General features: G+C 58.0%; 1 protein-coding gene across 2 annotated transcripts; it reads right to left on the reverse strand.

The window, feature by feature from the left end:
* Positions 1 to 26,121, reverse strand: Cdk18 (cyclin dependent kinase 18). Of its 2 annotated transcripts, none has more exons than XM_048357088.1 (16): positions 25,863 to 26,121; positions 9,022 to 9,165; positions 8,732 to 8,862; positions 7,787 to 7,912; positions 6,196 to 6,252; positions 5,763 to 5,877; positions 5,481 to 5,575; positions 5,159 to 5,221; positions 4,122 to 4,245; positions 3,854 to 3,974; positions 2,764 to 2,861; positions 2,491 to 2,596; positions 2,303 to 2,345; positions 1,542 to 1,632; positions 1,240 to 1,317; positions 1 to 687 (listed from the first exon to the last, which is right to left on the reverse strand). In XM_048357088.1, the coding sequence occupies exons 2-16, from the start codon at positions 9,137 to 9,139 to the stop codon at positions 653 to 655; spliced, it is 1,401 nt and encodes a 466-aa protein (XP_048213045.1). In that variant the 5' UTR covers positions 9,140 to 9,165; positions 25,863 to 26,121; the 3' UTR covers positions 1 to 652. The 2 variants fall into 2 exon arrangements, with proteins under 2 accessions (XP_048213045.1, XP_048213044.1); XM_048357087.1 differs by having other exon boundaries at positions 9,022 to 9,196.

Below are 26,121 nucleotides of genomic sequence, written 5' to 3' on the forward strand. Positions count from 1 at the left end.
CCGGGGTTCAAACCCGCAGGCGCAAGGGGCCTCGGGTAGGGAGGGGGCGGAGAGCAGGGTGGGGGCGGTGCTCTAGGACACCAGGTTGGTTGGGGGTGGCCTTTGGCACACCCCTGGACACCCACAATTCCAGAGCCCCAACCAAGGTGTCACCCTCCTTCTTGCTCTCAGAGGGGAAGCATGTGAAATGCATGCAGGCTCCAGGAGTCAGGAAGCCTGGCGAGCCGCTGCGGCAGGCAGGCCCCAGGGGAGGCAGGGCAGAGCCCGTGTTCAGGGCCCGGCATTCGGCCTGGTGCCGGGTTTCTCCCGTCCAGGACGACTCGGTGCTAGCAACCAAGCACTCTGGGCGGGGAGAGGACTCGAGGTCCCTCCCCGCCCCCTCACCTCCTCTGAGGGAGCTGCTCACCCAGTGGCTCGCACAGTGGGTGACAGAGGGGTTGGTGTCTGGGCAGAAAGCCACAGGGAGGGGTGTGGGAAGCAGGGAGAGGAAACAGCTGCGACGAGCAGAGCTGCCAAGTGACCGGTCCTCAGGCTGGCCACAGGCCCTCAGTCCTCGGTCCTCTGATGGCTGCACAGGCCCCGTCCTACCCAGAGTTGTGTTCCGGGTCACCTCTGGTCCCTTGAGCTCTCACAGCACGGTGGACAGACAAGCTCAGAAGATGCTCTGCCGCCGGCTCTTTCCTCGTCCTGGAGAAAGGAGGGACGCGGGGAGGACTGCATGGAGGAGGCCAGGCTGAGAAGTGGCTGGGACTGAGAGATGCTCTGATTAAGTGAGCAAGAGCAGGCCCTAGGAAGTTGGGCAGCCCTGGGTTCAAATCGCATGTCTGCCACTTAGGAGCTGTTGTGAAATTGTGACTCAGCCTCAGGGCTTTGGGTTCAGGAACTGTGAGATAATAATAATACCTAGGGCATTTCGAGGATTAAATGAGACAACGCATGGAAATGACTTGTCACGTCCAAGGCCATCAGCGGTGCTAAGGGCAGAGGGAAGCACCCCCCCCCCCCCCCGCCCCATGCAGAGCCCGGAGTCTGCAGAGCCAATGTGCCAGACACAGCACACATCTCTACCGGGGCTGCTGTCAAAGGCAGTGTTCTGTCTTGGTGGAGGCTGGGAAGGGAGGAACTGGACGAATGTGGACAGGAATGCACTGCTGGCCCCAGCTCTATTCCTCCGGACACTACCCCAAATGGGGAAGGGCAGCTGGCCCAGCCCTTCCCGTAAGGGGAGTAGCGGCCTACCTGGCTGCTGGAAGGCTAAGCCACGGACACCTGGGTCCTTCTGAAGCTGGATCTCTTTCAGGGAGAAGATGGAGGCAGCTGGGAGAGAGAAGCGAGGGAGGTGGAGGGCTAGGTGGAGCTAGCCTGCTCCTGGACCTGCTAGCCTCTCCCCCACAGAGCTGAGCACCCTCGCTGCGGAAGGACCTAACTTATCAGTGCCAGAGTCAGCCTTTGTGGTTCACACCAGCTCCCCCCTACATACACCTGCTGTCCCCCACCCCCTTTTCCTGGTTCTGGGCTGGCCTGTCCTCTCAGACACTCACTGTCTTCAAGCTGGTGCACTCGCTCTCCCAGAGACCGGAAGTAGGGGTGACTCAGGGCCGCCGCCGCTGACATGCGACTCTTGGATTCATACTGGAAAGCACAGAGTGAGCTATTAGGCCTCACTGGGGGCCTGTGGGGACCCCTTTCGGCAGTACGACCCCTACATTCAGTTAGATTACCAAGATGGGAGAGGCCTGAGTTGTTCCTGAGAAGGAAGCCCCAGGGATTAGCAGTTGGCCCCTACCTGATCTGACCCAGGCCTCAGGCTCCCAAGGATCCAACCAGAAGAGAACACTAGACATGGGAGTTCAGAGGAGGAGCCACCCCTTGGGATGGAAACACACATGCTAAGGTAGTGGTGACTGTCATCTAAGTAATAGGTAACACCAACAACTGCCAGTTTTCAAGCCCTTGCTCCAAGACAGGAGCAATAATGGTGCAGCCCACTCTCCTTGGGTCCTCACCACCATCCTACGAAGGGTTAATTCCGCCGGTAACCGGGGGAGACGTGGGAGCTCAAGGCCAGTAACCCAGAACCCGTCCCCAACTATCTAGCTAGAGAGCGGGTCTGACCTAGGCTGTATAAGAGGAGCACCGATTCAAAGACTGGGAATGGAAACCAGAGTTCCTCTTGGGGAAGCAGGTACTTGTGAGGGCGTCCAAAGCTTTGAGTACAAGAGCCACTTAAGTTGGGGTACAGGGATCTTAGGGCCTGGGCATGTTGGCAGCCTCTCTCTGGGCGGGCTGGGAGGGCGCTCACCAGGAGGAGGCTGGTCAGGAGGTTAATGCCATCTGTATCCAACCTGCAAGAAGGAGACACTGGCACAGGCCTTAGGGAGCAAGAGCCCAGAGCCTAGTGGGACGGAAGGGGCTGCCAAGGGGCGTGGTTCCTTTGGGGGGCGTGGCTAATGTGGAGGGGGCGGAGCTGCTTGCTTGGGGCGTGGCTACCTGGGAGCCTGGCTGAGTAGGGGCTGCGGCAGGTAGCGGGGGAAGTTGTAGGTTCGGAACTCGGACAGAGCAGTCACGCCTGGCCACGTCTCTTCTGTAGGCGTCCCTGGAGAGACGGAAGGAGGACAGGGAGGACGTGAGAGCCGAGACCCACGGGGAGGGGGACAGCAAAGCGCAGCGCAGGGCACGGGACGCCCGCCTAGCCGGCCGGGGCTGGGCGGAGTTCGGGCGACCCCTGGCGGCGAGAGCGAGGGCGCGCAGGAGGAGACTGACCCAGGAGGCGGAAGATGAGGTGCAGCTCCTCCTTGACCGTGGAGCCGGGGAAGAGGGGCCTCCCTGTGGCCATCTCGTAGTGGATGCAGCCCACGCCCCTGGGGGAGCAAGGGGCAGGGTGGCATCAGGCAGGGCTGCTCCACGGGGGAACCCAGGACATCCTCTCACAGGTGGCTGGACCAACCCCAGGAGAGCCTCTCCTTGGGGGCAGCCCCCAGCCCTAGGAAGGCTGGCCTGGCCCCTTCACCCTGCCTGGGAGGCCTGCATCTATCTGCACTGCCTCTCCCAGCTGCAAGCATCCATTCTGGGGAGCCTTGGCGTCCAAGGCACGTGCAAAGGTCAGCCCGAAACCCAGGTGCTCACTGGGCTGATTTTCATGGTGCTCCAAATCATATTCAACGTGTTAATTTTAACACCAAAATAAGATATACCCTTTCTCAAGTTTTCACTAGTGCTGATACCTGGGGGGGGGGGGAAGTCTTCGTATTTACTGAAGATTCTTCCTATTACAGGCCCCCTGTGCCCACTTCAGAACCAGTCTTGTGGGCTCTGTTCAAGCTGGGAAAACACGGATCTATTTCAGATTTTAGTGAGGAGATAGGGTCTTTCTACATAGCCCAGGCTGGCCTCTAGATTGTAATCTTCCTGCTTCAGCCCCCCAAGTGCTGAGATTGCCGTCCTGAGTTTCCATGCCAAGGTTTCAGGCCTAGTTTTATTTTTATTAATTGACTGATTGCCAGTCCTGGGGCTTGAACTCCGGGCTTGGGCACTACCCCTGAGCTTTCTTCTGCTCAAAGCTGGTGCTCTACCACTTGAGCCACGGCTCCGCTTGTGGCATTTGAGTGGTTAACGAGATAAGACTCTCACAAACTTTCCTGCCCGCAATGGCTTCAAACCACAATCAGATGTCAGCCTCCTGAGTAGCTGGCTAGGATGTCGGGCACGAGGCACCAGTGCCCGGTTTTCAGACCTACTTTTAGAACCGCCAGGGCAGGGGGCCCCTCAGATCTGTGAGTCAAGGAGGTTAGTTCTTTTCAAAGTCTAGGGGTGTGGGTGCCCCCTCTCCCTCCCTGTGGCTCTGTTCACTCACCACATGTCAATGGGGGTAGAGTACTCTGTGGATCCCAGCAGCACGTCGGGGGGCCTGTACCACAGGGTCACCACCTCGTTGGAGTAGGTCTTCGTGGGCACTGACTTGGCCCGGGCCAGTCCTAGGGACAGACTTGTCACTGAACTTCTGCTTCTGGTGTTTGGTGGGGCAGGGGCGGTCAGCCGCTATGGCCTTCTACACAGCGCCCACATCCTGGGGAGGCTGGGTACCCCAGGCATGTCAGCTCTCACCCAGCCCTTGGCCTCACCAAAGTCAGCCAGCTTCAGCTCGCCCCTCTCGTTGATGAGCAGGTTCTGGGGCTTCAGGTCCCGGTGCAGGATCTTGCGGCGGTGGCAGTAGGCCAGGCCTCGGAGAAGCTGGAACATGAAGATCTGGGGAGGAGGGAAGAGGAAGGAGAACTGGAAGGCCGAGCAGGTCCACCTGGGAGACCCTCTGCCTTCCAGCCCGGGCTGGGATGGGAACGGAGACAGCACAAGGCAACCTGGCTCTGCCGCCCATCCTGCAGCCCCCACCGTGGGCTGCATGCACACCCCAGAGTCCTATACAGAGAGGAGGCCCAGGGATGGTGGAGGCTGTGAGTGCCAGGCCAGGAAGGTCTCCAGGCAGGGGGGACACCGAGGGCCAGGAAGGCTGGACACTCTTGGGGTTGTTTCCTGTTGTTGTTTTGCTTTGCTTTTCTTCTCGTCAGATATGGGGCTTGAACTCAGGGCCTAGGTGCTGCCCTTGAGGGTTTTTTTTTTTTTTTTTTTTTTTTTTTTTTTTTTTTTTTTTTTTTTTGCTCAAGGCTAGCGCTCTACCACTTGGAGCCACAGCAGCACTTCCAGCTTGCTGGTGGTTAACTGGATGGAGATAAGCGTGTCATGCCTTTCCTGCCCAGGCTGGCTTAGAACCAGGAATCCTCAGATCGCAACCTCCTGAGTAGCAGGTGTGAGCCACCAGTGCCTGGCTATGTTTAGATCTTTAACAAATGCTGGAAGCAACCATCCACCCCTCTAGAAGCAGCCGTCTACCCCTCTGGGTTTCCCAGGAGAAACTTCTCTCCACTGGTCAGATGCAGAAGCTGGCATTAAGCCGCAAAGGGGATCCATGTCAGCAGCTAGCAGAGGGTGTGTGTCTGTCCCTGGGCTAAGATGCCCAGCCCCATAGCGCCAGTGCCCCTTCCCTCCTTCCTGCAGCCTCAGCAGCCAGGGCCCTGGTGGTCAGGGTGGGTTCCTTGCTGGGCTGTAGGGCAGGTGGCTGGCAAGGTGGGGGGCAGGGAGAGGTCCTTGCCTTGGAGACCCTCACCTTGACATTGTGCATGCTCATGAGGTTTCCACAGTGGTCCAAATACTGCTTCAGGTCACTGTCCTGGAACACAGGGCCTGGCTCAGTGCTGCCCTGGCCCTGCCTGGCCAGCGGTCCAGACACAGGCTGAGATGAAGCCCTCCCAGGCCCCTGGCTCTGAGCTGCTCTGAAACCTGAGCCCTTAGCCCACACCTGCAGGGGGCACCTGAGAGACCGGGGTCACCCCCACCACAGCCCTCCCCCTCCCCTTCCTCTGCCTCGCCCCTCCCCCACTTCATCCCGCCACAAGGGGGAGGGGCTGCCAGCCCCAGGCCCAGCTCACCAGGTACTCAAACACCAGGGTGAGGGAGCGGTCTGTGTGGATGAGGTCATGGAGGGTCACAATATTGGCGTGCTTCAGATTCTTCAGGAGAGACACTGGGGAGACAGGCCCACCTGGGTCCCTGGGCCCATGTAACCCCTCACACCCACTCTTCCTTCCTGGGGTTCACAACAGGGCCTCCACCCTGGGCTCCCACAGGGCTCAGACTGCGGAGCTCCTCCTCCCGGAAGCCCAGGGTATGTGTGTGTGGGTGGGATGGGGGGGGTACCCCCGCGGCTGTACCCTCTCGGATGGCAGTGCAGGGCGCCCCCTCCTCGTGCTCCAGCCGGATCTCCTTCAGGGCCACCAGGTTCTCCGTCAGCTTGCTGCGCCCCTTGAAGACCGTGGCGTAGGTGCCCTGCGGGGAGGAGGCCACCGGTCAGCCCCCGGCTGCGTTCAGATCCTGCTCTGCCCGGTGGGCGGGCGCCTTGGGCTGGGCCTCTGGCTTGGGCCCCTCTCCCCCTCCGCCTGCACTGAAATCCCGTCCCCTCCGAAGCTCCCTCGCTCCGCGTCGCCCCCGTAACAAGTCCCCTCTGCTCCCAGCATGCTCGGCGCCCTAAGCAGCGCCTCCCGTGTTCGCCGTAGAGGGCGGAGGCTGGCCGGGCACACACCTCACTCACTGGCTTCAAACCTTCCCGCCGGGCTCCCCAAGAAGCCCGCACGCCCAGCCTCTTACCTCCCCCAGCTTGTCCAGTTTCACGTACGTTTCCAGTTTTCCAAAGCCGATATCAGACTGAAGGGAAGACACAAGGCGCCATGAGACTGAAGCCCCCCCCCCCCCCCCCCGCCGCTGCCTCTGCTCCCAGACCTTCCCCTCCGGCCCCTAGGAAGGAGCCCCTCGAGGTGCCAGGCGACACCGGGGAGGGCTCGTCCGCTCGCCTTCATCTCTGATAGTCAGCGAGTGGGAGCCCAGAGGGGCAGGGCCTGGGGTGGGAGGTGGGCCCACCCAGCTCCCCTGTCGGAGCCCGGCTGGCTCAGATGTCCGGCTCCTCGGGGCAGGGCAGGGCAAGGGCAGGGCAGGGCAGAACCCACCTCCCCAGCAGGCTCTTCCCTCTTCTAGCTCGGGAGGCCCCAACTCTTTTTCAACTTCTTTGTGGTACTAGGGATTGAACGCAGGGCCTCACACGTGCTAGGCAAACGCTCTGCGGCTTGAGCCATGCCCCAGTCCTTTCCTGCTTTTTTTTTTTTTAAATTAAATACAGGACCTCTCATTTTTGCCCAAGCTGGCCTCAGATTTCCATCCTTCTCCCCAATTCCTGTAGCATAGCCGGGGTTACAGCTGCGCGCCACCTGTGGCCCTGCTTCTTTTCTTTCTTTCTTTATTTGGCCAGTCCTTAGGCTTGAGCTCAGGGCCTGAGCACTGTCCCTGAGCTTCTTTTGCTCAAGGCTAGCACTGTACCGCTTGAGCCATAGCGCCACTTCCGGCTTTTTCTGTTTATGTGGTGCTGAGGAATCGAACCCAGGGCTTTGTGCATGCTAGGCAAGCATTCTACTGCTAAGCCACATTCCCAGCCCCTCTTTTTTTTTTTTTAAATTAACATTTATTCACGTATATCAGTTACACAATCATAAACGTGCTTGGATCATATCCACCCCCACTTCTTACGATTTCATTTTTCTACCTTCATGAATAATGTATTTCCCTCACATTCTCTCAGGCATACATGCATACGCACACACATTATCATCGTCATTACTCTCACTCTCCTGAGTTCTGCCATTGTGTTTTGTTTTGTTGCAGTCCTAGGGTTTGAACTCAGAGACTCACACTTGCTAGGCTGGCACTCTACCACTTGGGCCATACCTCCCCACCTGTATTTTGTTTTTCCAGACTGGCCTTGTACTCCCAATCCTCCTACCTCTGTCTTTCAAGTAGCTGGGATGACAGGCCTGCCCTACACCACCTAGCTTAGTCCCAACTCTTGGCAGATTCCTGCCCCCACCAGTCAGGCTGATTCTCTGCGTGTCTGATGTGGCGGGGCTGCATGAGAGGCTCCCAACAGATGTGAGGGGCAGCTAGGAGCAGGAGGCTCCCGTCAGGTGCTCTGGCGGTCTCAATCCAGGGAGATCCTGGGGCCCAGAGTGGGCTTGGAGTTGAGCACCCGCAGGGACCATCAGGGAAGGGACGAGCTATTGAATCCACTGAGGCCAGCAGGGGGCGCCAGAGGCCGGGGGAATCTTTCTGGAAGGGCTCCTGGCCTCAGCTGCGGCTAGCCTAGGCAGGACTGTCCGGCGGCCCGCCTTTGTGACCCGCCCTCGGGACTCACCAGCGAGGCCCGGCGTGACATGCGGCTGAGCGGCTTGGGCAGGTCTGGGTTCTCCAGCTGTAGCTTCTGCAGGAATTCCTGGGGCAGGCGGATGTCCATGGGCAGAGAGAGTCTCTTGCTGATGTCCTGAGGGGTGGGGATGGGGTGGGGACACAGTGTTAGCTCGAGGGGTAGCTAAGGTGCTGGGGCTCTTGCGTGCCCCCCCCACCCCAATCCACTGGCCTCTATCTTTCCCTGAAGATGAACTCCAGCAGGGACACACCAAAGGCTGTGACCCCAGGCTCACGGCTGCTTCAAGGGCACGCTCAGACGCACACGAACCCCAGGAGCTGCTGTGTGACGTTAGGAGAAACCTTCCCCTCTCTGGGGCACCATGCTGCCATCATGCTATGAGAGACACTGGTTCTGCAAGCATGCCTTTCCTGCCCTGGACACATGTATGTGAGTCATAGGACGTCTGGCACCAGCTGAATTCCAGGGACATTCTAAAGACTTGTCCTACATTAACTTACGTCATCCACACATGACCACCTTATTTATTGTGGGTCCTGGGGCTTGAACTCAGGGCCTGGGCACTGTCCCTGAGCTTCTTCTGCTCAAGGCTAGCGTTCTACCACTTTGAGCCACAGCGCCACTTTCAGTTTTCTGGTGGCTCATTGGAAATAAAGAGTCTCAGGGCCTTTTTCCTGCCTGGGCTGGATCCTCAGATCTCAGCGTGCTGAGTGGCTAGGAGTGCAGGCGTGAGCCATCAGCACCCGGCCTGTGACCCCTTTAACGACAAGGAGACTGCAGCGTGCACAGGTCGCGTGACGTGCCGGAAGTCACGGAGTGAACGGCAGAGGTGGGACTGGAACCCACAACCTCTGGCTCCAGGGCAGCCAGCCAGCCTCCCGGCGCAACCGTCTAGGAACGAGGCACACAGAAGCCGGGAGGGGGTGCCCTCACCTCCATGGAGAAGCGGCGCTGGTTCTGCCGCCGGGAGTAGAGCAGGCCGGGCGACAGCCGCCCAGGCTCCCCGCCACCATCTGCACTGGGCTCCAGCGGGGCGTCTCCGCCAAGGGGACTGAGCTGCAGGTCTGAGAGGGGCAGGCATCAGCTTCCGGCCCAGCCACCCGGCCAGAGCAGGGGCCGCAGCCCCCAGCCCACCCTTCTTCCCAAGGCCCTGGGCAGGGTGGCCAGCAGCCCCTCCCCCCCACCCCCACCCCCCCCCCCCGGCCTAGCGGCCTGACCCTCACCCTCGTTCCTCTGGTTGTGGAGGTGGTTGAACTGCTCGCTGAGCTCGGCCTCGTCGATGGTCTCTGTGCGGGGCACCGACAGTGAGAAGCGGCGCTTGAAGTTCTTCATTTTGTTCATGGTCAGCGGGGACCAGCGGAGAGGTCCTGAGATGGGGAGGGGACAGCAAGGCCATGCCTGCAGGTCTACTCCAAGCGCGAATCAAGGCCTGCCCTGTCCAGCAGGCCTGCTGCCCTGCACACTGCAGTCCTCACCACCACCCCCGCCAGTACTCAGGGCCTCAGGTGCTCCACAACTTGACCCACGACCACAGCCCTTTTCGCTTTATTCATTCATTCCTTTGTGGTGTCAGTACTAGGGCTTGAACTCAGGGCCTAGACCGCCATCCCTTAGCTTTTTGCTCAAGGGTGGTGCTCTACTACTTGAGCCATGGCTCCATGTCTGGCTTGTTGGTGGTGACTAATCAAGCTCTCCTGGATTTCCCTGCCTGGACTCCAGGCTTCGAACTGTGATCGTCAGACGTCAGCCTCCTGAGTAGCAAGGATTACAGGCGTGAGCCACGGGCGCCCAGTGGTTCTGTGTCTATTTCGTTTTAACGGAGTCTCGCTTTTTTGCTGGGGTTATCTTGGACCTTGATTCTCCTATTTAGGTTTCCAACATGGCTGGAACTTGGCTGGGATGACAGTCACGCACCACCATGCCCTGCTTGTACGTTGAAATGGGAGCCTGGTCAACTTCTCCTCAACCCTTGGGCTGAGTGCAAACTGCGATCCTCCAAATTTCACCCTCCTAACTAGCTAGGACCACCGGTGGGAGCCATCACGCCGGCTTACACAGCACACTCCCTTAGGACAGGACAGGACCTAACTACTCTCTCCCCCTGGTGACTCACCAACCCCCCCTCCCCTGGGCAGAGGGCCCCAAGACTACCAACTGATACTGGGCAGGACAGTGGACATGATGCCCCATGAGCCCTGCCCGGGGTGTACAGGGCTCTGGGGGAGGGGGCAGAAGCTCAGGTACGCGCCTTGCTGACCGCGGTCCGAAGCTGCTCCTCTGTGTGAGACTCTGTCCCACGCCCCATTCTACCCCGATACTGACACGGGAAGTACCACGGTCACTGGAAAAAAGAGCAGGTGCATGCGGGGGGGGGGGTGTTGATCCAGCCCCCCATCTCTTCAGCTGAAATACGGTGGTCTGGAGTAGCGTGAGGGCTCAGGGGAAGCACAGGAGTTGGCCAACCCGAGAAGGGGAGGCCAGAGGCCCTGAGCAGGCAGGGTGTCCTCTGCTTGGGGGGGGGGCAGCTCTGGTTCCCCCGAGCAGGGGCCCTGCCTCAGCCAGAAAAGGTTCTCTCCCTGGCAGCTCAACTCCCATTGCCCCCACTGCCCCCTCGTCTCCCCTCCCCGCCCCGCCCCAGTCCCCTTCAGCCACAGAAGAGACCTAGAGCACCCCCCCCGGGGTGGGAGGGACCACTGTCTAGCCACAGCCCCCTCCTGGAGGATGCTCAGGACTGCCACTGGCCAGGACCTAGTTGCCAAGGCAACCAGGCCCCTCCTGAATCCTTCTGGTTTCAGAGATTATGGGCCAGTACCATGTTTGCTTTGCTTAATGATCACATCCTCCTGGCCTCTGCCAGCCCAGAAAGGGTCCCCATCCTGGTACCCCATGCTTCACCCCACCCCACCCCCAGCCCAGGCTGGTGGGTGCCTGCCGGCGAAGCCCATCTCTGCTAAGAGCTCTGAAGTCCGACTCAGTTCAGCAGAAGTGATGAACTGAGCGCATACTCTGTGCCACACTGGGCTAGGCCACGGGGTTGCAGAGGTGGCTGAAGCGTGGACCCCGATCTTAGGGAACTCGGGGGCTGGCGATGCTGCCCGGATGGGAAGGTAGCGCAGAGCTCCTCGTCTGCCCTGGTCTATCCCGGCTCTCAGTCTTGCAGCCGGCCACTTCCAGGGCTGTGAGTGCCGGGTGTCTGGGCAGCAAGTTCCCAGTGGACAGCCCCCCTGCCTGACACCCTTGGGGGCCGTGTCCAGCCAGTATACCCATGGGGGGGCTTCAAACGGTGGCAGGCCGGGAGGGTCTCTGTACAGACCATCCTCTGCAACGTTGGCTGAATGTTAATGTCACCAGCCAGCAGGGTGACAAAGAATCATCTTTCTAGGTCTCCACCCCCTGGGGCTCCCATGCCCGACTGGAAAATGATTTATTTTTTCTACTATCCTGTGGATCTGACCCAGGGCCTTGCACAGATTAGGCAAGGAAAATGTGGGTGTGGTTTTTCTTATCTTATTTATTTATGAATTAGACAGGATCTCAATATATAGACTAGCCTTGAACTCTGGATCTTCCTGCCCCATCCTACTGAGGGTTGGGATTGCAGGCATGACCCACCACACCCTGTCAGTTGTGGGGCTTGAACTCAGAGCCTGGGCACTGTCCCTGAGCTTTCTTGCTCCAGGCTAACACTCTACCACTTTGAGCCACAGCTCCACTATGGTTTTTAGGTGGTTAATTGAAGATAAGAGTCTCACAGGCTTTCCTGTCTGGGCTGGCTTCGAACCACCATCCTCAGGTCTCAGACTCCTGGGCAGCTAGGATTATAGGCATGAGCCACCAGCAGCCAGCTAAGAAGAAGATGCATTTTACACGCATCTGTCATGGCGTGCCATTAGAGATGCCTGGAGCCGTGGTTGGAAAGTAGAGGGGCCTAGGGAAAGGCTGAGGTTCCCAGGCTGTCCTGTGTGCTGGTGGTGGGGGGCCCTCAGTATCAGAGGGGGTAGAGGGAGGGCACACTGGACCAGGAGCCACTGTCTCTGCCCTGGGAGTACGCAGGCTCCATCAGGGCCAGGGTCCTTGGGGTGCTGGAGGCAGCCCCGGGGTCCCTGGCAGCCAAGCTTCTCCAGGAGGGACCAGGGTCCCCCATAAAGCTGTCCTGCAGGCAGAGATTTATGGGACGGCATGGCAGGGTTGTGGCTCAGGAATCTACTGGTAGCTGCCATAAATCTCACACCCTGACCCACCAGGCAGGGGGAGGGGAGCTCGCTCAGGCCTCCTGAGAGGGAGGCTCCCCACTGCAGCCAGTCAGAGGAGAGGCGCCCCAAATCACACCTGCTCTCCCTGGGATGGCGGGAAGGAGCCACCAGCTCAGCCTGGGGCGGAGTAAAGGATGGGACCGGAGGCCTAGGGGAGGAGGGAGCTGGTGACCGCTGACTAGAGCAGGAATGCAGGGCTGCTGCAGTGTTGCAGAGCGAGGAGGCCCAGCTGTTCTCGGCACACTGGGGAAGAAATCAGGAGGAAGTAAGCTGTCACAGAGGTGGGGAGGGATGGAGGTCAGACGCAGGGATGAACTTCCTGATGGTCACAGGGAAGCAGGCAGCAGGGGGGTGGGTGACCAGAGCGGAGAGTGGATGCCTCTCTCTCTGTTGGGGACAATCAGGGCATTGAACTGGGCAGGGTTCTGGGTGTGACAGGGCACTGGGGCAGTGAATGGTCTGTTGTTCCTTGGCTCAAGACACAAGATGGTTCTGTCGCTTTTCCCTTGGGAGAATCAGCTCCTCAGATTTGGGGGCTGGGGGTGGGGGTGGGGGAGAGGAAAAAGGCCTGTCACCTTGGTGCTGTCTGCCCATCCCCCCCTCACACACACTAGGGACAGAGGCTCAGTGTGACCTAGCCCTGGCCTGGGCACAGTGTGGCCTTTGTCCCCGGGCCAGGAAGCCATCTGGGGCTGTCCGGTGCAATTGGTGCCAGGGGAAGAGGGGTCTAGGGGAGCAGCCAGGCATAAAGAAGATCTCAAGGCAGAGGCCCCTCTGGAGCTGGGAGGTGGGCAGGCAGACCCCCGGCTGGCCTGCCTCCTGCCCAGGTAAGCCCGCCCACCGCTTCCTCCCTCGGCCACACACGGCCCAGCCCTTCCTGCAGGGGCGGAGACGCGGGTGGCACCAGAGGAGGAAGGGGAGGCAGGCCCGGAGGAAGGCCAGCACTGGTCAGTGATCAGTTTACCCGGCTGGCTTGCCGGCCAGCTGCAGGGGGGTGGGGGAGGAGGCACAGGGAGAAGCCTCCAGCCCTGTCCTGGCCCCACTGCAGGGGAACTGACCTGCTCAGGATGGGGCAGCCATTTCCTGGTGGTGGCTAAGGGTGTGACCACAGGGCTCCAGGGCGCTCCTAACGCGTGCCCTCCCCTCCCCGCCCCATGGCCCCGGCTGGAAGCGTGCCCTTCTCCTTTCTGGCCTCCTTCCTCCTCTTCTGAGTCCACAGCCAGACAAACCCTGGCCAGATTCCGGAGCCGCTGCTAGGAGGCTGCGTGACAGCGTGTTGGTGGCATGCTCCCGCTTCGCTCGGTTTCATCCCGTCATTCTGCCTGCTTGTTCCGGCGCTCATTCTGCGCCTACTTATGCCATCCGCGGTCGCTGGCCCCGAGAACCCACGGGTGAGGGAGAGACGTTAGATCCCGCCCTCGTGTCCTGCCATTCCTTCCCTTTTTCCTTTTTGTAGTGCTGCGGGTTGAACCCAGGGCCCTACACACACTGAGCAATGAACAACAGCCCCAACCTCTGCCCTGGAAACCTTGACTGGGGCAAGAGGATGGATGCAGGCTCTAACACAGAAAAGCCAACTGAACTTCTATCTATCTTTCAGTCTATTAGTCTGTCTTTATGACTATCTTTCTATCTAGGTCAACTGTCTGTCTGTCTATCCATGAACTATAAAAGGGAGAGTAACTTGTTCAAAGCCTACTGGATGCATGCACGAACCCCCTATTGTATGATCAATGTGAACAAAGTCAAAAAGTAAAATACAAAAGAGAGAGAGAGAGAAAATTCAGAATAGGTGTAGGTCGGGGAGCTTCACGAGGAAGTAGGTCAGCAAGAAGAAAGCAGGTGCAAAGGTCCTGAGGCAGAAGTGAGTCTGCTATGTGCTCTGACAGCATGCCTGGGGAGGAGGTCAGAGGGGAACCGCTACGTTGGACTTCCCCTGGTGCAGGAGGATTGGAGCAGATAGATGAGCTGAGCGGCAAGATGTTCAAAGACTCCCTCTGGCTTCTGAGAGGAGAACAGGCAGTGTGGGGGGCCAGGGGAGAAGCAGGGAGCCCCCCCAGGAGGCTGCATCAGAAAGCCAGATTCACAATGGTGGTAGCTGGGGCTGGAGTGGGTGGGAGGGAGGGGCTGCATGGGGGTGCTTTTGCAGGTGGATAGATTGTATATGGGGATGAGCCTGTGGGGACCCAGTTGGGCAACCAGAAGGTAGGGCGCCGGGACGTGGGGGAGGGGAGGCTTCGGTGAGAAGAAGACACACAGCGAACCAAATCCAATGGCCTGGCTGCCTTCCTTTTCCCTATACCGCCCTGGCCTGGGACGGGGGAGGGAAAAGCTGGGCCGGTACAGGGCAGGGCAGGAGGTCCAGGCTGAAGGCTAAGGGCTCTCCCACGCAAGCCACAGATCCACGTCTAGCTTTGTGTGGCTCATTCAAGAATCTCACAGACTTTCCTACCCAGGCTGGCTTTGAACCACGATCCTCAGATCTCAGTGTCCTGAGTCGCTGGGATTACAGGCGTGAACCACCAGCCGGCACCCGGCTTCTGTTCTGTTTCATGGTGGTCTCTATGAGCCCAAGGGCAGGGGGCAAGGGACAAAACCGGCAACTTCCCACAGAGGGTCTGACGCTCCCTCTCAAAGGCTGGCCAGCAGCTGCAATCCTCCGACCCCTTTGGCCCCCTACCTCCTGCTCCTAACTTAGCCATTCAGCCACGGGCACCTGGGGGGGGGGGGCGGGGAATTTCAACGAACCAGCGGCCATGGCTGACCAAGTTTGCAGACGTCAGGAGCTGGGCCTCAGAGACACTTCCTCCTGCTTCCCGGAGAGCCTGGCTGCAAGGAGCCAGCAGATACCATCTCCTTCCCCTCCACCAGCCCTGCGGTGCCCCGCTGGACAGACCTCGGCGCTGCCAGCCTCTCCTGGGGCCTGCGCTGCCCTCTCCCTACCCCAGCCAGAAGGAGAGGCTGAAGGCCTGCGGCCTTCTGGGGGGACCAGAACCAGGGAGGGCAGACCGGCCCGCACTCCTTCTGCCGGGGAACAGATGCTCTGGGCAGTGTGGAGCTCTGAGCACATCTCCACAGCCTGGGAGGAATCAGGAAGCTGGCACAGGCCTTCCGGGAGCGGGCTCGCACAGCTGACCTGCGGGAAGCCAGGGCAGGAGGTGAAGCGTCGAGGCTCAGGGTCGTCCCTCAAGAGCACTGCAATGCCGGCACAGGCAGGGTCTTTGTTTTGGGTGCTGGGGGCACAGCTCAGTGGTAGAGTGTAGACGGTCTTACTCTATCCAGAAAGATCCTACAGTCAGAGCCACAGGCTGCCCAGCCTGACTTGCCAAAATTCCTTCCCAACTGCTAGCATTGTGACCTACGAACACAGCCCCTGCCTCGGTTTCCTCGTCTGCTAACAGGATGATGCCTAACCTCCCGTCTAATCGCTACAGGCGGCCAGGCTTCATTTTCTCAACCCGCTTTCTGATGACGATGTCTCTCCCCTGTGCAAACCCTTCCAAGCGAACAGTACTCTCAGGAAGAGTCAGGCTCCAGGGTCCGGGCCAGACCTCTCGTGTTGGGAGTGCCTGTCTTCCTGAGTGTCAGCTCGCACTCCTCCATGCCGAGGAGCTTATGTGGGGCTCCCAGGAAAACCCCCATCCACGCCCATGGGTGTGGCGCCAGCCACGGGGGAAGCCTGGGGAAGGAATGAGACCGCCGTATCGCCAAGACTTGAAGACACGCAAACACTGCGCCCTGCACGGACAGAGAACGTTCAGAGCCACTTGGAGCTCTGGGACCCATTTTGGTGTGTGATAAACCCTGGCACACTTCCTTCCACCCACATTCAGGCTGTGCAGCGACGCGACCGTGTTATCTCCTCTGGAGTGGGCTGGCTCTAGTCTCAGTCGCTGGGTTTGATTGGACGTGTGGAGGCAAAGGCCCTGCCCTCTCCCTGGGCCAGCTTAGGCTGTTCCACTGCTGATTAGTCCTCTGGCTTTGGACCGGAGTCACCTGGTGTCGCTACTTCTCTTGGGTCTCAGAGAGAACGGGGAGCTAAGGATTGGTGCCCGGGACAGGTGGGCAAAGGACTTAGGGTGAGCTCGCAGTGCTTCTAGCCCGGAGGGTCTATGTCAGCTGTGACCTCTCTCCAGACGGACTCATTCCTCCTCCAGTCTGGGCCTCTCCTCTGTTGCTCCAATGGCACCATCCCATTCCTAAGGAGGGCACCTGCGCTGCACCCTCTGCTGCCTGGCCGCGGGCAGGGGCCGGGTGGGTCTGGCTCGCTCGCTGTCACACTCTAGAGCCTGACCTAGGGCCCCGCTCACCGGATGCTGGTCAAGTGACCGGCAATGGCTCAGGGCGTCAGCTGTCTCCTAGCCCTCCTTTCCTGGCCATGGTGGTCCAGATGGCGGCAGGATGCTTGGCTGAGGCAAAAAGGGCGACTCTCTAACCTGCAGCGACTCCCAACAGAGGTCACTGGCCAGCCTCAAGGCACGGACTGAGGAGACAGAAACCCTTATGAGAGATTTCAACCTCACACACCCCGTGTGCTGGGGCCTCCGGGGCTTGTGGGAAGACGGCTGGTCGGGCCTAGGACCTTCCTAGAATTTCCTGAGGCTCACGGGGCAGGTGCTGAGGAGGCTCAGGCCCTGGCCTTGACCCCCTACAAATGGTTCCTGCCTCGTTCCTGAGCCCTCTGTGTGTTCATACCAGTTCCTCCTGATGTCCACCCTGCTGCCCTCTGACTTTCTGGGGGATCAAGGAACAGAGGAACATATAGCACATGCTGGTATTTTCTTTTTTTTTTAATCTCTCTGGGGACCCAGCTAAGTCTGGTCTGCCATCTGGATTTCCAAGCGATAAGACAGTACAAGGTGCCCTCTGTCAGCTCTATAGAACGTGGCGTCCGCTTGGCCTGGAATGCCCTTCCTCAATTCCCAAGCTCAACTCAAATGTCATTTCCCCAGAGGGGAAGGCAGGGGTCAGGGCAGGAGCAGCCTCCAGACAGAGCCTGCCTGCCTTCCTAGCCCGCTCCTTTGGGCAACTCTCCTCAAAGACCCTCAAGAGAAGGCCCTTTATCCACCTCACTCAAAGTCTGTGATCCAGAAAACCCACTGCTCCGCGGCCTGGCGCTGGTGGCTCACACCTGTCATCCTAGCTAGTCAGGAGGCCAAGAGCTGAGGATCACGTTCAAAGCCAAGCCCAGGCAGACTCTTATCACCAAGGAACTAGCAAACAAGCCGGGACTGAAGGCCTAGCTCAATTGGTAGGGTGTCAGCCTTGAAGGGAAAAGTTGATGAAGAGTGCAAAGGCCCTGAGTTGAAGCCCCAGGAGGAGCAAAACAAAACAAAGACAGATATCCCACTGCTAAGTATACACCCAAAGGAAATATAATCAGTTTGCCATCGAACTATCTTCTCTTCCCATGTTCACTGCAGCATTATTTATAATAATCAAAATGTGGGACAAACTAAGTGCCCATCAACGGATGGGTAGATTTTTTTTTTTAATGTGGTATATAGACATAATGGAATACTATCTGGACATTGAAAGAAAAGAAAGAAGTTCTGCCATTGAAGATACGGATGAACCCAGAGGACATTATGTCAGGTGAAATAAATTAGCCAGAGACAGAGGGCTCACTCACAGGTGGAATCAAAGAAGGCCGTTCTCGGCTGGGCACCAATGGTTCGCACCTGTCATCCTAGCTACTCAGGAGGCTGAGATCTGAGGATTACAGTTTGAAGCCAGCCTGGGCAAGAAAGTTCTTATCTCCACTAAACTACCAAAAAAAAAAAAAAGCCAGAAGAAGTTGAGCTGTGGCTCAAGTGGTAGAGTACTAGCCTTGAGCACAAGAAGCTCAGAATCATTGCCCGGGCCTCCCTGAGTTCAAGCCCCACGACCACCACCAAAAAAAATATTTTTTTTTTTTAAAAAAGGTTGTTCTCAGATGTGGAGAAGGCTGGGTATGATTGTTCCGGGGGGCTTAGGAGAACTGGAATTAGAGGAGGAGGAGGAAAAACTTCTGGGGTTCTACTGCATGGAAGGGAGACTAATGAGGTGACGTCTATTTCAGAAGAACGGCGAGAGAGTTTGAGTGTTCTCACCACAAAGAAATGCTAAGTTTGAGAAGATGGATGTGTTCATTACTCTGGCTGGGTCATTCTACAATGTACATATATACATGAATTGAAACTGCAATTGGCACCCTATACATCTGCATAATTTTTTTTTTTTTTTTTGGCCAGTCCTGGGCCTTGGACTCAGGGCCTGAGCACTGTCCCTGGCTTCTTCTTGCTCAAGGCTAGCACTCTGCCACTTGAGCCACAGCACCACTTCTGGCCATTTTCTGTATATGTGGTGCTGGGGAATTGAACTCAGGGCCTCATGTATACGAGGCGAGCACTCTTGCCACTAGGCCATATCCCCAGCCCTCTGCATAATTATTAAGCAGTTAAAACTAAAACCCTGTTGGTGCTTTTTACATTTTGTCTGGAAATACCAAAGTCCTCAACCTCCTCATCCTTAAGTCCCCAAGGAACGGCTCACGTGTGAGCCCCCCGTTGGTCCTTACCTTCTGGGGGAAAGTGGGGGCTTCAAGTTCACCCCTTCGCTGCCCTCATCTGGACACCAGAAGCCCCGCTCTCCTGGCGGCCTGTCACACAGCTTTATTCACAACTCTGGTTTTCCTGTCTATGCCCAACTTTGGCAACAGAACTGCAGGGGCCACAAAACCCTGAATCCCTGGAGACCTGGGTCTCAGGCTCGGGGAGGGGGAGGGGGTGGGGAGGACTTCCCGGCAACTCTGAACCATCGTCCTATTTATACTCGGCTCCCACTAGCTGGGGCCCCACCTACTCCATCCACATCCAGGAGTCCCCCCCCATTCTGCCCCCGCCCACCCCCAGTTCCCATCCCATCTGAGTAGCTAGTCTAAAAGAGCAGCTTGATGTCACCCCATCAACCCCACCAGCACCCCTCTTCCCCATGGCTTCTTCCCAGGCTGGGCCAAGGCTGTCCCCTAGGCCCGCGCTGTCTGTCTGTCGGTCTCCTCCGCCCCGCCCACGGCTGCCACTCACCAGCCAGGGCCCAGGGTCCTCCACGGTCTCTGCTGTCACTCACTGGGTCCCGTCCTAGGCTCCACACCGTGGCCTCCATGCCAGCCCCACCTCCTGGGTCCCCTCTACTTTCTTCTCCCTCCCCAGGTCCCACAGATTCACTTCCTCTACCTGTCCCCGAACGAGGGCGCACCCACAGTTCCCTCTTTGGCGCTTGTTCCTCCCTTCTCTGCACATTTCCCCCGGGTGACCTCATCCTCTCCCGTGACAGGACCCCCCCCCACACCACCCCGTGCTGATGACTCCCAGCTTCAGCCCCTCAAAGCCCTGGAGCCTCAGACTGAGCCTCAGATGGAAGGCCGCCTGCCCGCCTGCCTGCCCGGCACCGCTGACTGAACGTCCCCACAGGTCCACTTTCAGAGGGGGAAGCTGTACGGGCCCCAGATACCCACACATGTCACACACGTACACGGAGATGCCATCACTGCATGCACCCTGAATATAAACGAGGCAAATGTCAACAGGAGCTATCCTCTGAGTGGGAGGATTCTGGATCATGTGAATGTCTCCTTTTTGGCCTGTCTGTATCTTCTAACATTTCCACGATGGGTATGTATTGCTTACCTAGTAGGAAAAGGGCAATGCTTCTTTTGAAATAAAAAGAAAGTATTTTTAGTTTGAGATGCCAGAAAGATTTAGTGCAGGGTCCATGGAGAACGAGGCTTATCTTGAAAAGGGGTCAGTAAAGCCTTTTCTGGAAAAGGGCAGACGGTATCGTGGGCTTTGCAGGCCCAGCCCCCTCTGCGACCATGCCCTGATCCCTTTGGAAAAGAGTGGCCATGGCAGCTGGATGTGGGCATCGCACGCTTGTAATCCTCGCTACTCAGGAGGCTGAGACCTGAGGATCATGGTTCAAAGCCAGCCAAAACAAGAAAGTCCATGAGACTCATATCTCCCTTTAGCCACCCAGAAAAGCCAGAAGTAGAATTACGGCTCAAGTAGTAGAATACCAACCTTGAGTGAAAAACTAAGGAACCGTGCCCAGGCCCTAAGTTCAAGCCTTAGTATTGGCACACATGGGCCTGGGCACACACATGCGCATATACACACACACGTGGCTTTTTCCATAAAACTTGACTTGAGGATGCTCAAATATGTATTTTCTATCACTTTTAAAGTGCTTCAATGTTTTATTTTGGATCTCCCCCCCCCCCCAAACACTTAACAATTGTTGTTTACATTTTTCTTAGCTCGGGCAGGATTTAGCCAAGGACCACAGTTTGCCAACAATGCTCTTGAGCCTAGACAACCCAGCAGCCCTTCCTCTGGGAACACTTTTCTCCTCTGATCTGAGAGGATGCCCATCAGAGCCATGGCAAGGATCAGATATCCAGCCCCTGGGCTCTGAAGTCTGGAGGCACAGAGGTGAGTGTCTCCTGAGGCCTCATGACACAGCACACGGGCAAAAGTGGGCTGCAAACCAGCTTGGATGTCATTAGAAAGCCCCTGATCATAATAAGTCCAGTGGTTCACGCCTGTAATCCTAGCTACTCAGGAGGATGAGATCTAAGGACCACAGTTCAAACCCAACCTGGGCAGGAAAGTCTTTGAGACTTTTATCTCCAATTAACCACCAACAACAAAAAAAGCCCAAAGTGAACCTGTGGCTCAAGTAATAGAGTGACAGCCTTGAGCAAAAATGCTAAGGGACAGTGCCAGGCGCTGAGGTCAAGCCCCAGTACTGAAACAAACAAACAAACAAAAAGCCCTTGGCCTGAAGGGACTTCCTGCAGGAAGAAAGCAAGACTTGGATGGAATAGTGACAGGACCAGCACTATTCCGAGTGGCTACAAGGAGCTGAGACAGAGCAGTGGGCTTGTGATTTGGAGGTGAGTGTCCTCTGTCCCCGTAGCCCAGGGAATCAGCAGCCCACTAAGGGTCACCTTCCACAGAGAAGGAGCCACATCAGGTCTGGTGTCAGCACAGAATGTGGAACTGGGCTAGCTGGCGGCTGGGGTCCTGGCCAGGCTCAGGGAGGGGGTCTGGGGACCCCATCTGCATCTGGTCTGGAGATGCTGAGCTGCTTCTGTCCAATGTCCTCATCGCGGCCCCTTCCTTGTACCTGAACCAGGACATGGACCCCATAGCCACCCCACGCCTGGGCCCGGTCACCCCTTAGGGTCTCCTGGCGAGGTAGTTGGGAACACAGGAAAGACTGGTTCCTGAGATCCCCAGGAGGAAAGGGCAGAGTTCTTTAAGGGAAGTAAGGCGCGCTGGCAGAAAGTCAGAATTTCCTGGGATAATGACCAAAAGGAACAGGTAATTCAGAGCAAGGAAAGGAGTGAGTGTGTGAGTGTGTGTGTGTGTGTGTGTGTGTACTGGGGCTTGAACTCAGAGCTCAGCACTGGCCCTCAGGAGCTTTCTGTGCTCAAGGCTGGTGTTCTACCACTTGAACCACACCTCTATTTCCAGCTTTTTCTTTTCCCTGTCCCCCACATTGGGACTCGAACTCATTATCTGATGCTTTTGCCTCCTTGGCTGGAGCTCTACCACCTGAGCCAGGCCTCCAACCACCACGTCTAGCTTTTTGGTGGTTAAATGCAAAAAAAAAGAGTCTCACGAAATTTCCTGTTCTAGGACAGATCCTCAGATCTCAGCCCCGAGTAGCTAGGGCTCCGGGCCTGAACCATAGGTGTCTGGCTTTTTTGTGGTTGGGGGGTGGTCACGGGGCCTGAACCCAGGGCCTGGGCACCATCTCTGAGCTTTTTTTGGTTCAAGGCTTGAGCCACAGGTCTACATTCATGTTTTTTTCTTGGTTGGAGATAAAAGTCTCACAGATTTTCCTGCCCAAGCTGGCTTTGAACCTCTTGTCTTCAAATCTCAGCCTCTTCCGTAGCTAGAATTACAGACCTGAGCCACCAGTGCCCCACTTTTTTTTTTTTTTTAAGTCAGGCTCTCACCATGTATCTCAGAGGCTGGCCTCAAACACCAGAACCTTCTTGCTTCAGCCTCCCTATGGCTGGGGGTTTCTGTGTACAGCACAGAAACCTGGCTGGCTGGAAGAATCATTTTAGGAAAGAGAATTCCTTCCCTAATTTAGGGGCTGAGCATGAGTGTCTAGCAGGACCCTGACTTTAGAAAAGATGTCAAGTAGAGGCCAACGGTGGCCTAGTAGCCTGTGTGCCACCAGCCCTCCATAATACCATCAGGCAAAACTGCATGAGGATTTGAGGTCCTCAGAATGTTCCAGCCACAGGAGGTAATACCCTTACCCTCCCGATGTGGAAGCTGAGGAAGCTGAAGCTCGGTGAGCGATTACTTGACCTGAAGGCAACCCACCATGGAGTGACAGAGGCAGGATTTACAGTATCCCAAGGCCCTTCACCTGCCTCCACCCAAGGTGGAAAGGAGACATAAATACAGCAGGTAAATACATGTAAAACATGAATGCATCAGCCAGACCATTCTCAGGGGAGACTTCATTAATGGGCTTTGAGGGTGACAGGGTAGGGCCATTATGAAGCTTGACCAAGGAAGAGAGTTTTATCTCTGTCCCTTCAAACGTTTAAATAAAGTATCCCAGAATAGCTAGTTGCTGGTGGCTCACACCTGTCATCCTAGCTACTCAGGAGGCTGACATCTGAGGATCGAGGTTCAAAGCCAGCCTGGGCAGGAAAGACCCTGAGAATCTTATCTCCAATTAACCACTAGAAAACTGGAAGTGATGCTGTAGTGCAAAGGGGTAGAGCGCTAGCCTTGGGCAGAAAAAGCTTAGGGACAGAGCTCAGGCCCTGAGCAAAGCCTAACAACCCCCCCCCCCCACAAAAGTCTCCCAGAGGTCACATGGTCCACCCTTTTCAGTTCAAACCAAACCTCAGGCTTGCCTCCTGGGGCCCCGTCCCCTCTGCAGGCAGAAGAGGGGACTGCGGGGCTGGCTGAGATGTGCCCACAGCTCCCCTGCTTCCCAGCTTCTGTGGCGCCATGGGGCTGGGTCCTAAGAGGCCTGACCACCAGTCCCAGAGAACCTGAGCCCCTGACCATCCAAGTGTGTGTGTGTGTGTGTGTGTGCACGCTCGAACACATGCACGTGCTACAGGGGCCAGGACGGACTAACCTTGGTCTGTCCCCACCCCTAGGGCTAGGAAAGTGTCCACTCAGCAGCAAATGCCTGGAGGGCAAGGGCGAAGGATGGAGGAGAGGGGTCAGGGAGGGACACAGAGCCAGGGGAAAGAAACATGACTTACTCCCAAAGGGGTGAAGCTAACCAGGTGGGTCTGGACCCGGGCCAGCCACTCCCTGATGGACAACAGAGCAGAACAGGGACTGCAAATTATTAAGTACCAGGAAAAGATCCCGCTGGCTCCAGGGAAAGGAGGTGCTGACCAACTGGAGGGGGACTCCAGCCCAGATTCCTGGTCCCTCCTGGCAGGGTTCCATCCAGCCCTCCCATTCTCTCATACACACACGTGCCAGAAAGAGCAAGAAGCTTCTATCCAAGGGCTGGGCCTTCTTGCTTAGTTTCGACCTCAGAGCCAGCCCTGGGACATCACTAGAAAATCACCACCCCCACCCAAAGTGCATGACAGTGTGTATAATATCCCTTCCTACTGTGGGTCCTGTGTGTGAAGACATATGAGGAAACTGAGGCTAGAGGATTTCAGGAGATGCTGGGGGAGGGGGGGGGTGTCACAGAGCCAGTTGAAGCAAGGCTCTAGTTCTGCCCTCCCTCTCCTTCCGGTTTCCTGCCCAATTAGGAAAGGAAAGAAGAAATCAGAAGAGGGGGTGGGGGGGGGGGTCCAAGAGATGCTGGACAAAAGTCCAAAACATGGAAAAAGGAGAGGCCAGGGTGGGGCAGGCCCTGCTTCACAGAGGGGCCGAAATTCAGGGCCAGCTAGGCGGCCCCATCTCCTCCATATCTGGAGGAGGTCTCTCCTCTGGATCCGAGACCAGGAACCTGTTCCCTCTTCAGATCTGGTTCCTCCTACCACTCATGGTGAAGCCTGGCTCTGCCTGGCACAGGACAAAGGGGAACCTCATTCCTCAGGGCCTGGCCCTGTCCTTCCTTCCTCTGAAGACTGGGGTAGAATCTGAGAACTCCAGATTGGGCTGGAAGCTGGCAGGGCTGGGGCAGGGGCTTGGGGAGCGCTCCAGGAGGGCTTGGTTGGATCCCAGCTGTAGGCAACTTGGGGAATGTTCATCTCTCAGGGCCTCTGTTTCCTGACCTGTAAAATGGGAGTGACGGCGGCTGCTTGGTGAGGATGTTGTGACACACTGTAGATGTTCAGTGAGTAACAGCCACCACGGCGTGAGCAAATCAGATCTAGCTTCCTGAAGTCTCTACAGAAAGGGCTGTTCTGACATGAGGCTGGGCAGCCAGTAGGGACGACAACCCCAGGCTGCAGTCAGGGCTGGGGACAGTTGTCCAGCTTTATCACCCTCTCTCTATCTAGATTCTTCTTCAGGACAAAACTATCTGGAAGTTAGTGCTGCCTTCCATTTTCCTGGTACCCGCCCCCTCCCTCCCCCCAAGATTTCCCAGATCCACCCCCCCCCCTCCCCACAGGCTACAGGTAGGGGATCTCTGAGATGTGCCAGCCAGCCAGATGTTCCAGAAGGCCTGGAGATTTCTGGAATGTGCTCCGTGCCCATGCTTGGGGGGGGTGGGGGAGGGTGGCACCGAGCTATGAAGAATCTCACAGCACTGACAGAAGGAAGCAGCCCGGGTGTTGGGTGCTTGAAGAGTCAAAGGGCTCAGGCCACAGCTGGGGAAGGCAGTCTCGGGCTGGGGTGGAGGGGGAGGGTGAACAGGGGGAGAGAGAGCAGCAGGGGGAACCCCGAGGTTCTGGGGATCCGGCTGTGCTTGCACTACTTCTACTTCTCACAGCTTCTCTGCTCCCCGGAGCCCAGGGAGTGCCACTGACCTCCGGGGAAAGAAAATCAACCGCCAGGCCTGCAGGCGGGGAACCCGCTCCCCAAGAGGCCGGCGTGGGCACCTCTGGCCCATTCCCGTTCCACTCCAGTTTCCTAATTCTCTCCCCCAACCCAGAGAAATCCCCGACGCAGCTCTGGGTCCAACAGGCCACTAGCCCACCCTTCCCACGGCGGCATTAAACCCTTTATCCACTGCTGATGGGGGTGGGGGCCGCTGCTCCCCGGGGCTTCCCACGGGAGGGGGGAGGGAGGGAAAGATGGGGAGAGAGAGAGACCCCGAGAGCGCGCAGGCGAGAGAGCGCGCGCGCAGCACGTTCCCCGGGGACCCCCCCCCCCAACTGCGACCCCAGCGACCCTCGGGGCCTCTCGTGTCCTTCCACGTTCTCCCAGGGCCGCGGGGCTCCCACCCCACCCCCAGCCTGCCCATCCAGAAAGTTCTCCAGGGACCGGAAAGCCTTTTCGAAGGGGGTCGCTCTGGTGCCACGCTGTTGCGTCTTCCAGTCACCCGGGACCCCTGGTTCACGACTGCGTGGGAACTTTGCTTTGCAGGTTCTGACCCGAGCCTGGAGACAGAGGGGGGGGGGGGTCCCGGGCACAAGGGGGCCCGGGGGGGGGGGCACGGGGTCTGCCCGGCGGACTCCTAAGCACTTGGGACTCGGCAGTGGCCCTTCCAACCCCCCCCCCACCAACGCGACAACACCACACCACACCACACACACGCGCGCGCGCACACACACACACACACACGCAACTCCAGACCTCCGGTCCCCCCTGCGCGCCCTCCAGCCGCGCGCCCCGGCAGGGCAGCCCGGCGCCTTTAAGGGCCGCTCCGCTTACCTTTGCTCCGCTCGCCCGGCGCCGCGGTGCCCCTCCGGCGACCTCCCGCTCCCCGGGCGGGCGCGCTGCCCGCGGGGCTCGGCGCGCACGCTGGGGGCCCGGTCCCGGCGGCCCCGGCTCTCCCCCCGCCGCGGCCCGACTGCCCGGGGCTGGGCTCCGCGCCCAGCGCCCTGCGCCCGGCGCCCTGCGCGCTGGAGTCCCGGCCCCGCCGCTTCCCTGGCTCCGCCAAGGTGCGCGAATCCCCAGAGAAGCTGCAACC

This window comes from Perognathus longimembris, chromosome 11 (assembly GCF_023159225.1).
Source record: "Perognathus longimembris pacificus isolate PPM17 chromosome 11, ASM2315922v1, whole genome shotgun sequence".
Lineage (NCBI taxonomy): Eukaryota > Metazoa > Chordata > Mammalia > Rodentia > Heteromyidae > Perognathus > Perognathus longimembris.

Bases quoted from the DNA above. Each gene is read 5' to 3' on its own strand.
- Cdk18 (XM_048357088.1), bottom strand. From the start codon at position 9,139: ATGAACAAAATGAAGAACTTCAAGCGCCGCTTCTCACTGTCGGTGCCC. The intron at 5,878-6,195 runs GTAAGAGGCTGG...TCCTCCCCGCAG, and splicing joins AACTGGACAAGCTGGGGGAG to GGCACCTACGCCACGGTCTT. The intron at 5,222-5,480 runs GTGAGCTGGGCC...CCTGTGTTCCAG, and splicing joins CCCTGGTGTTTGAGTACCTG to GACAGTGACCTGAAGCAGTA.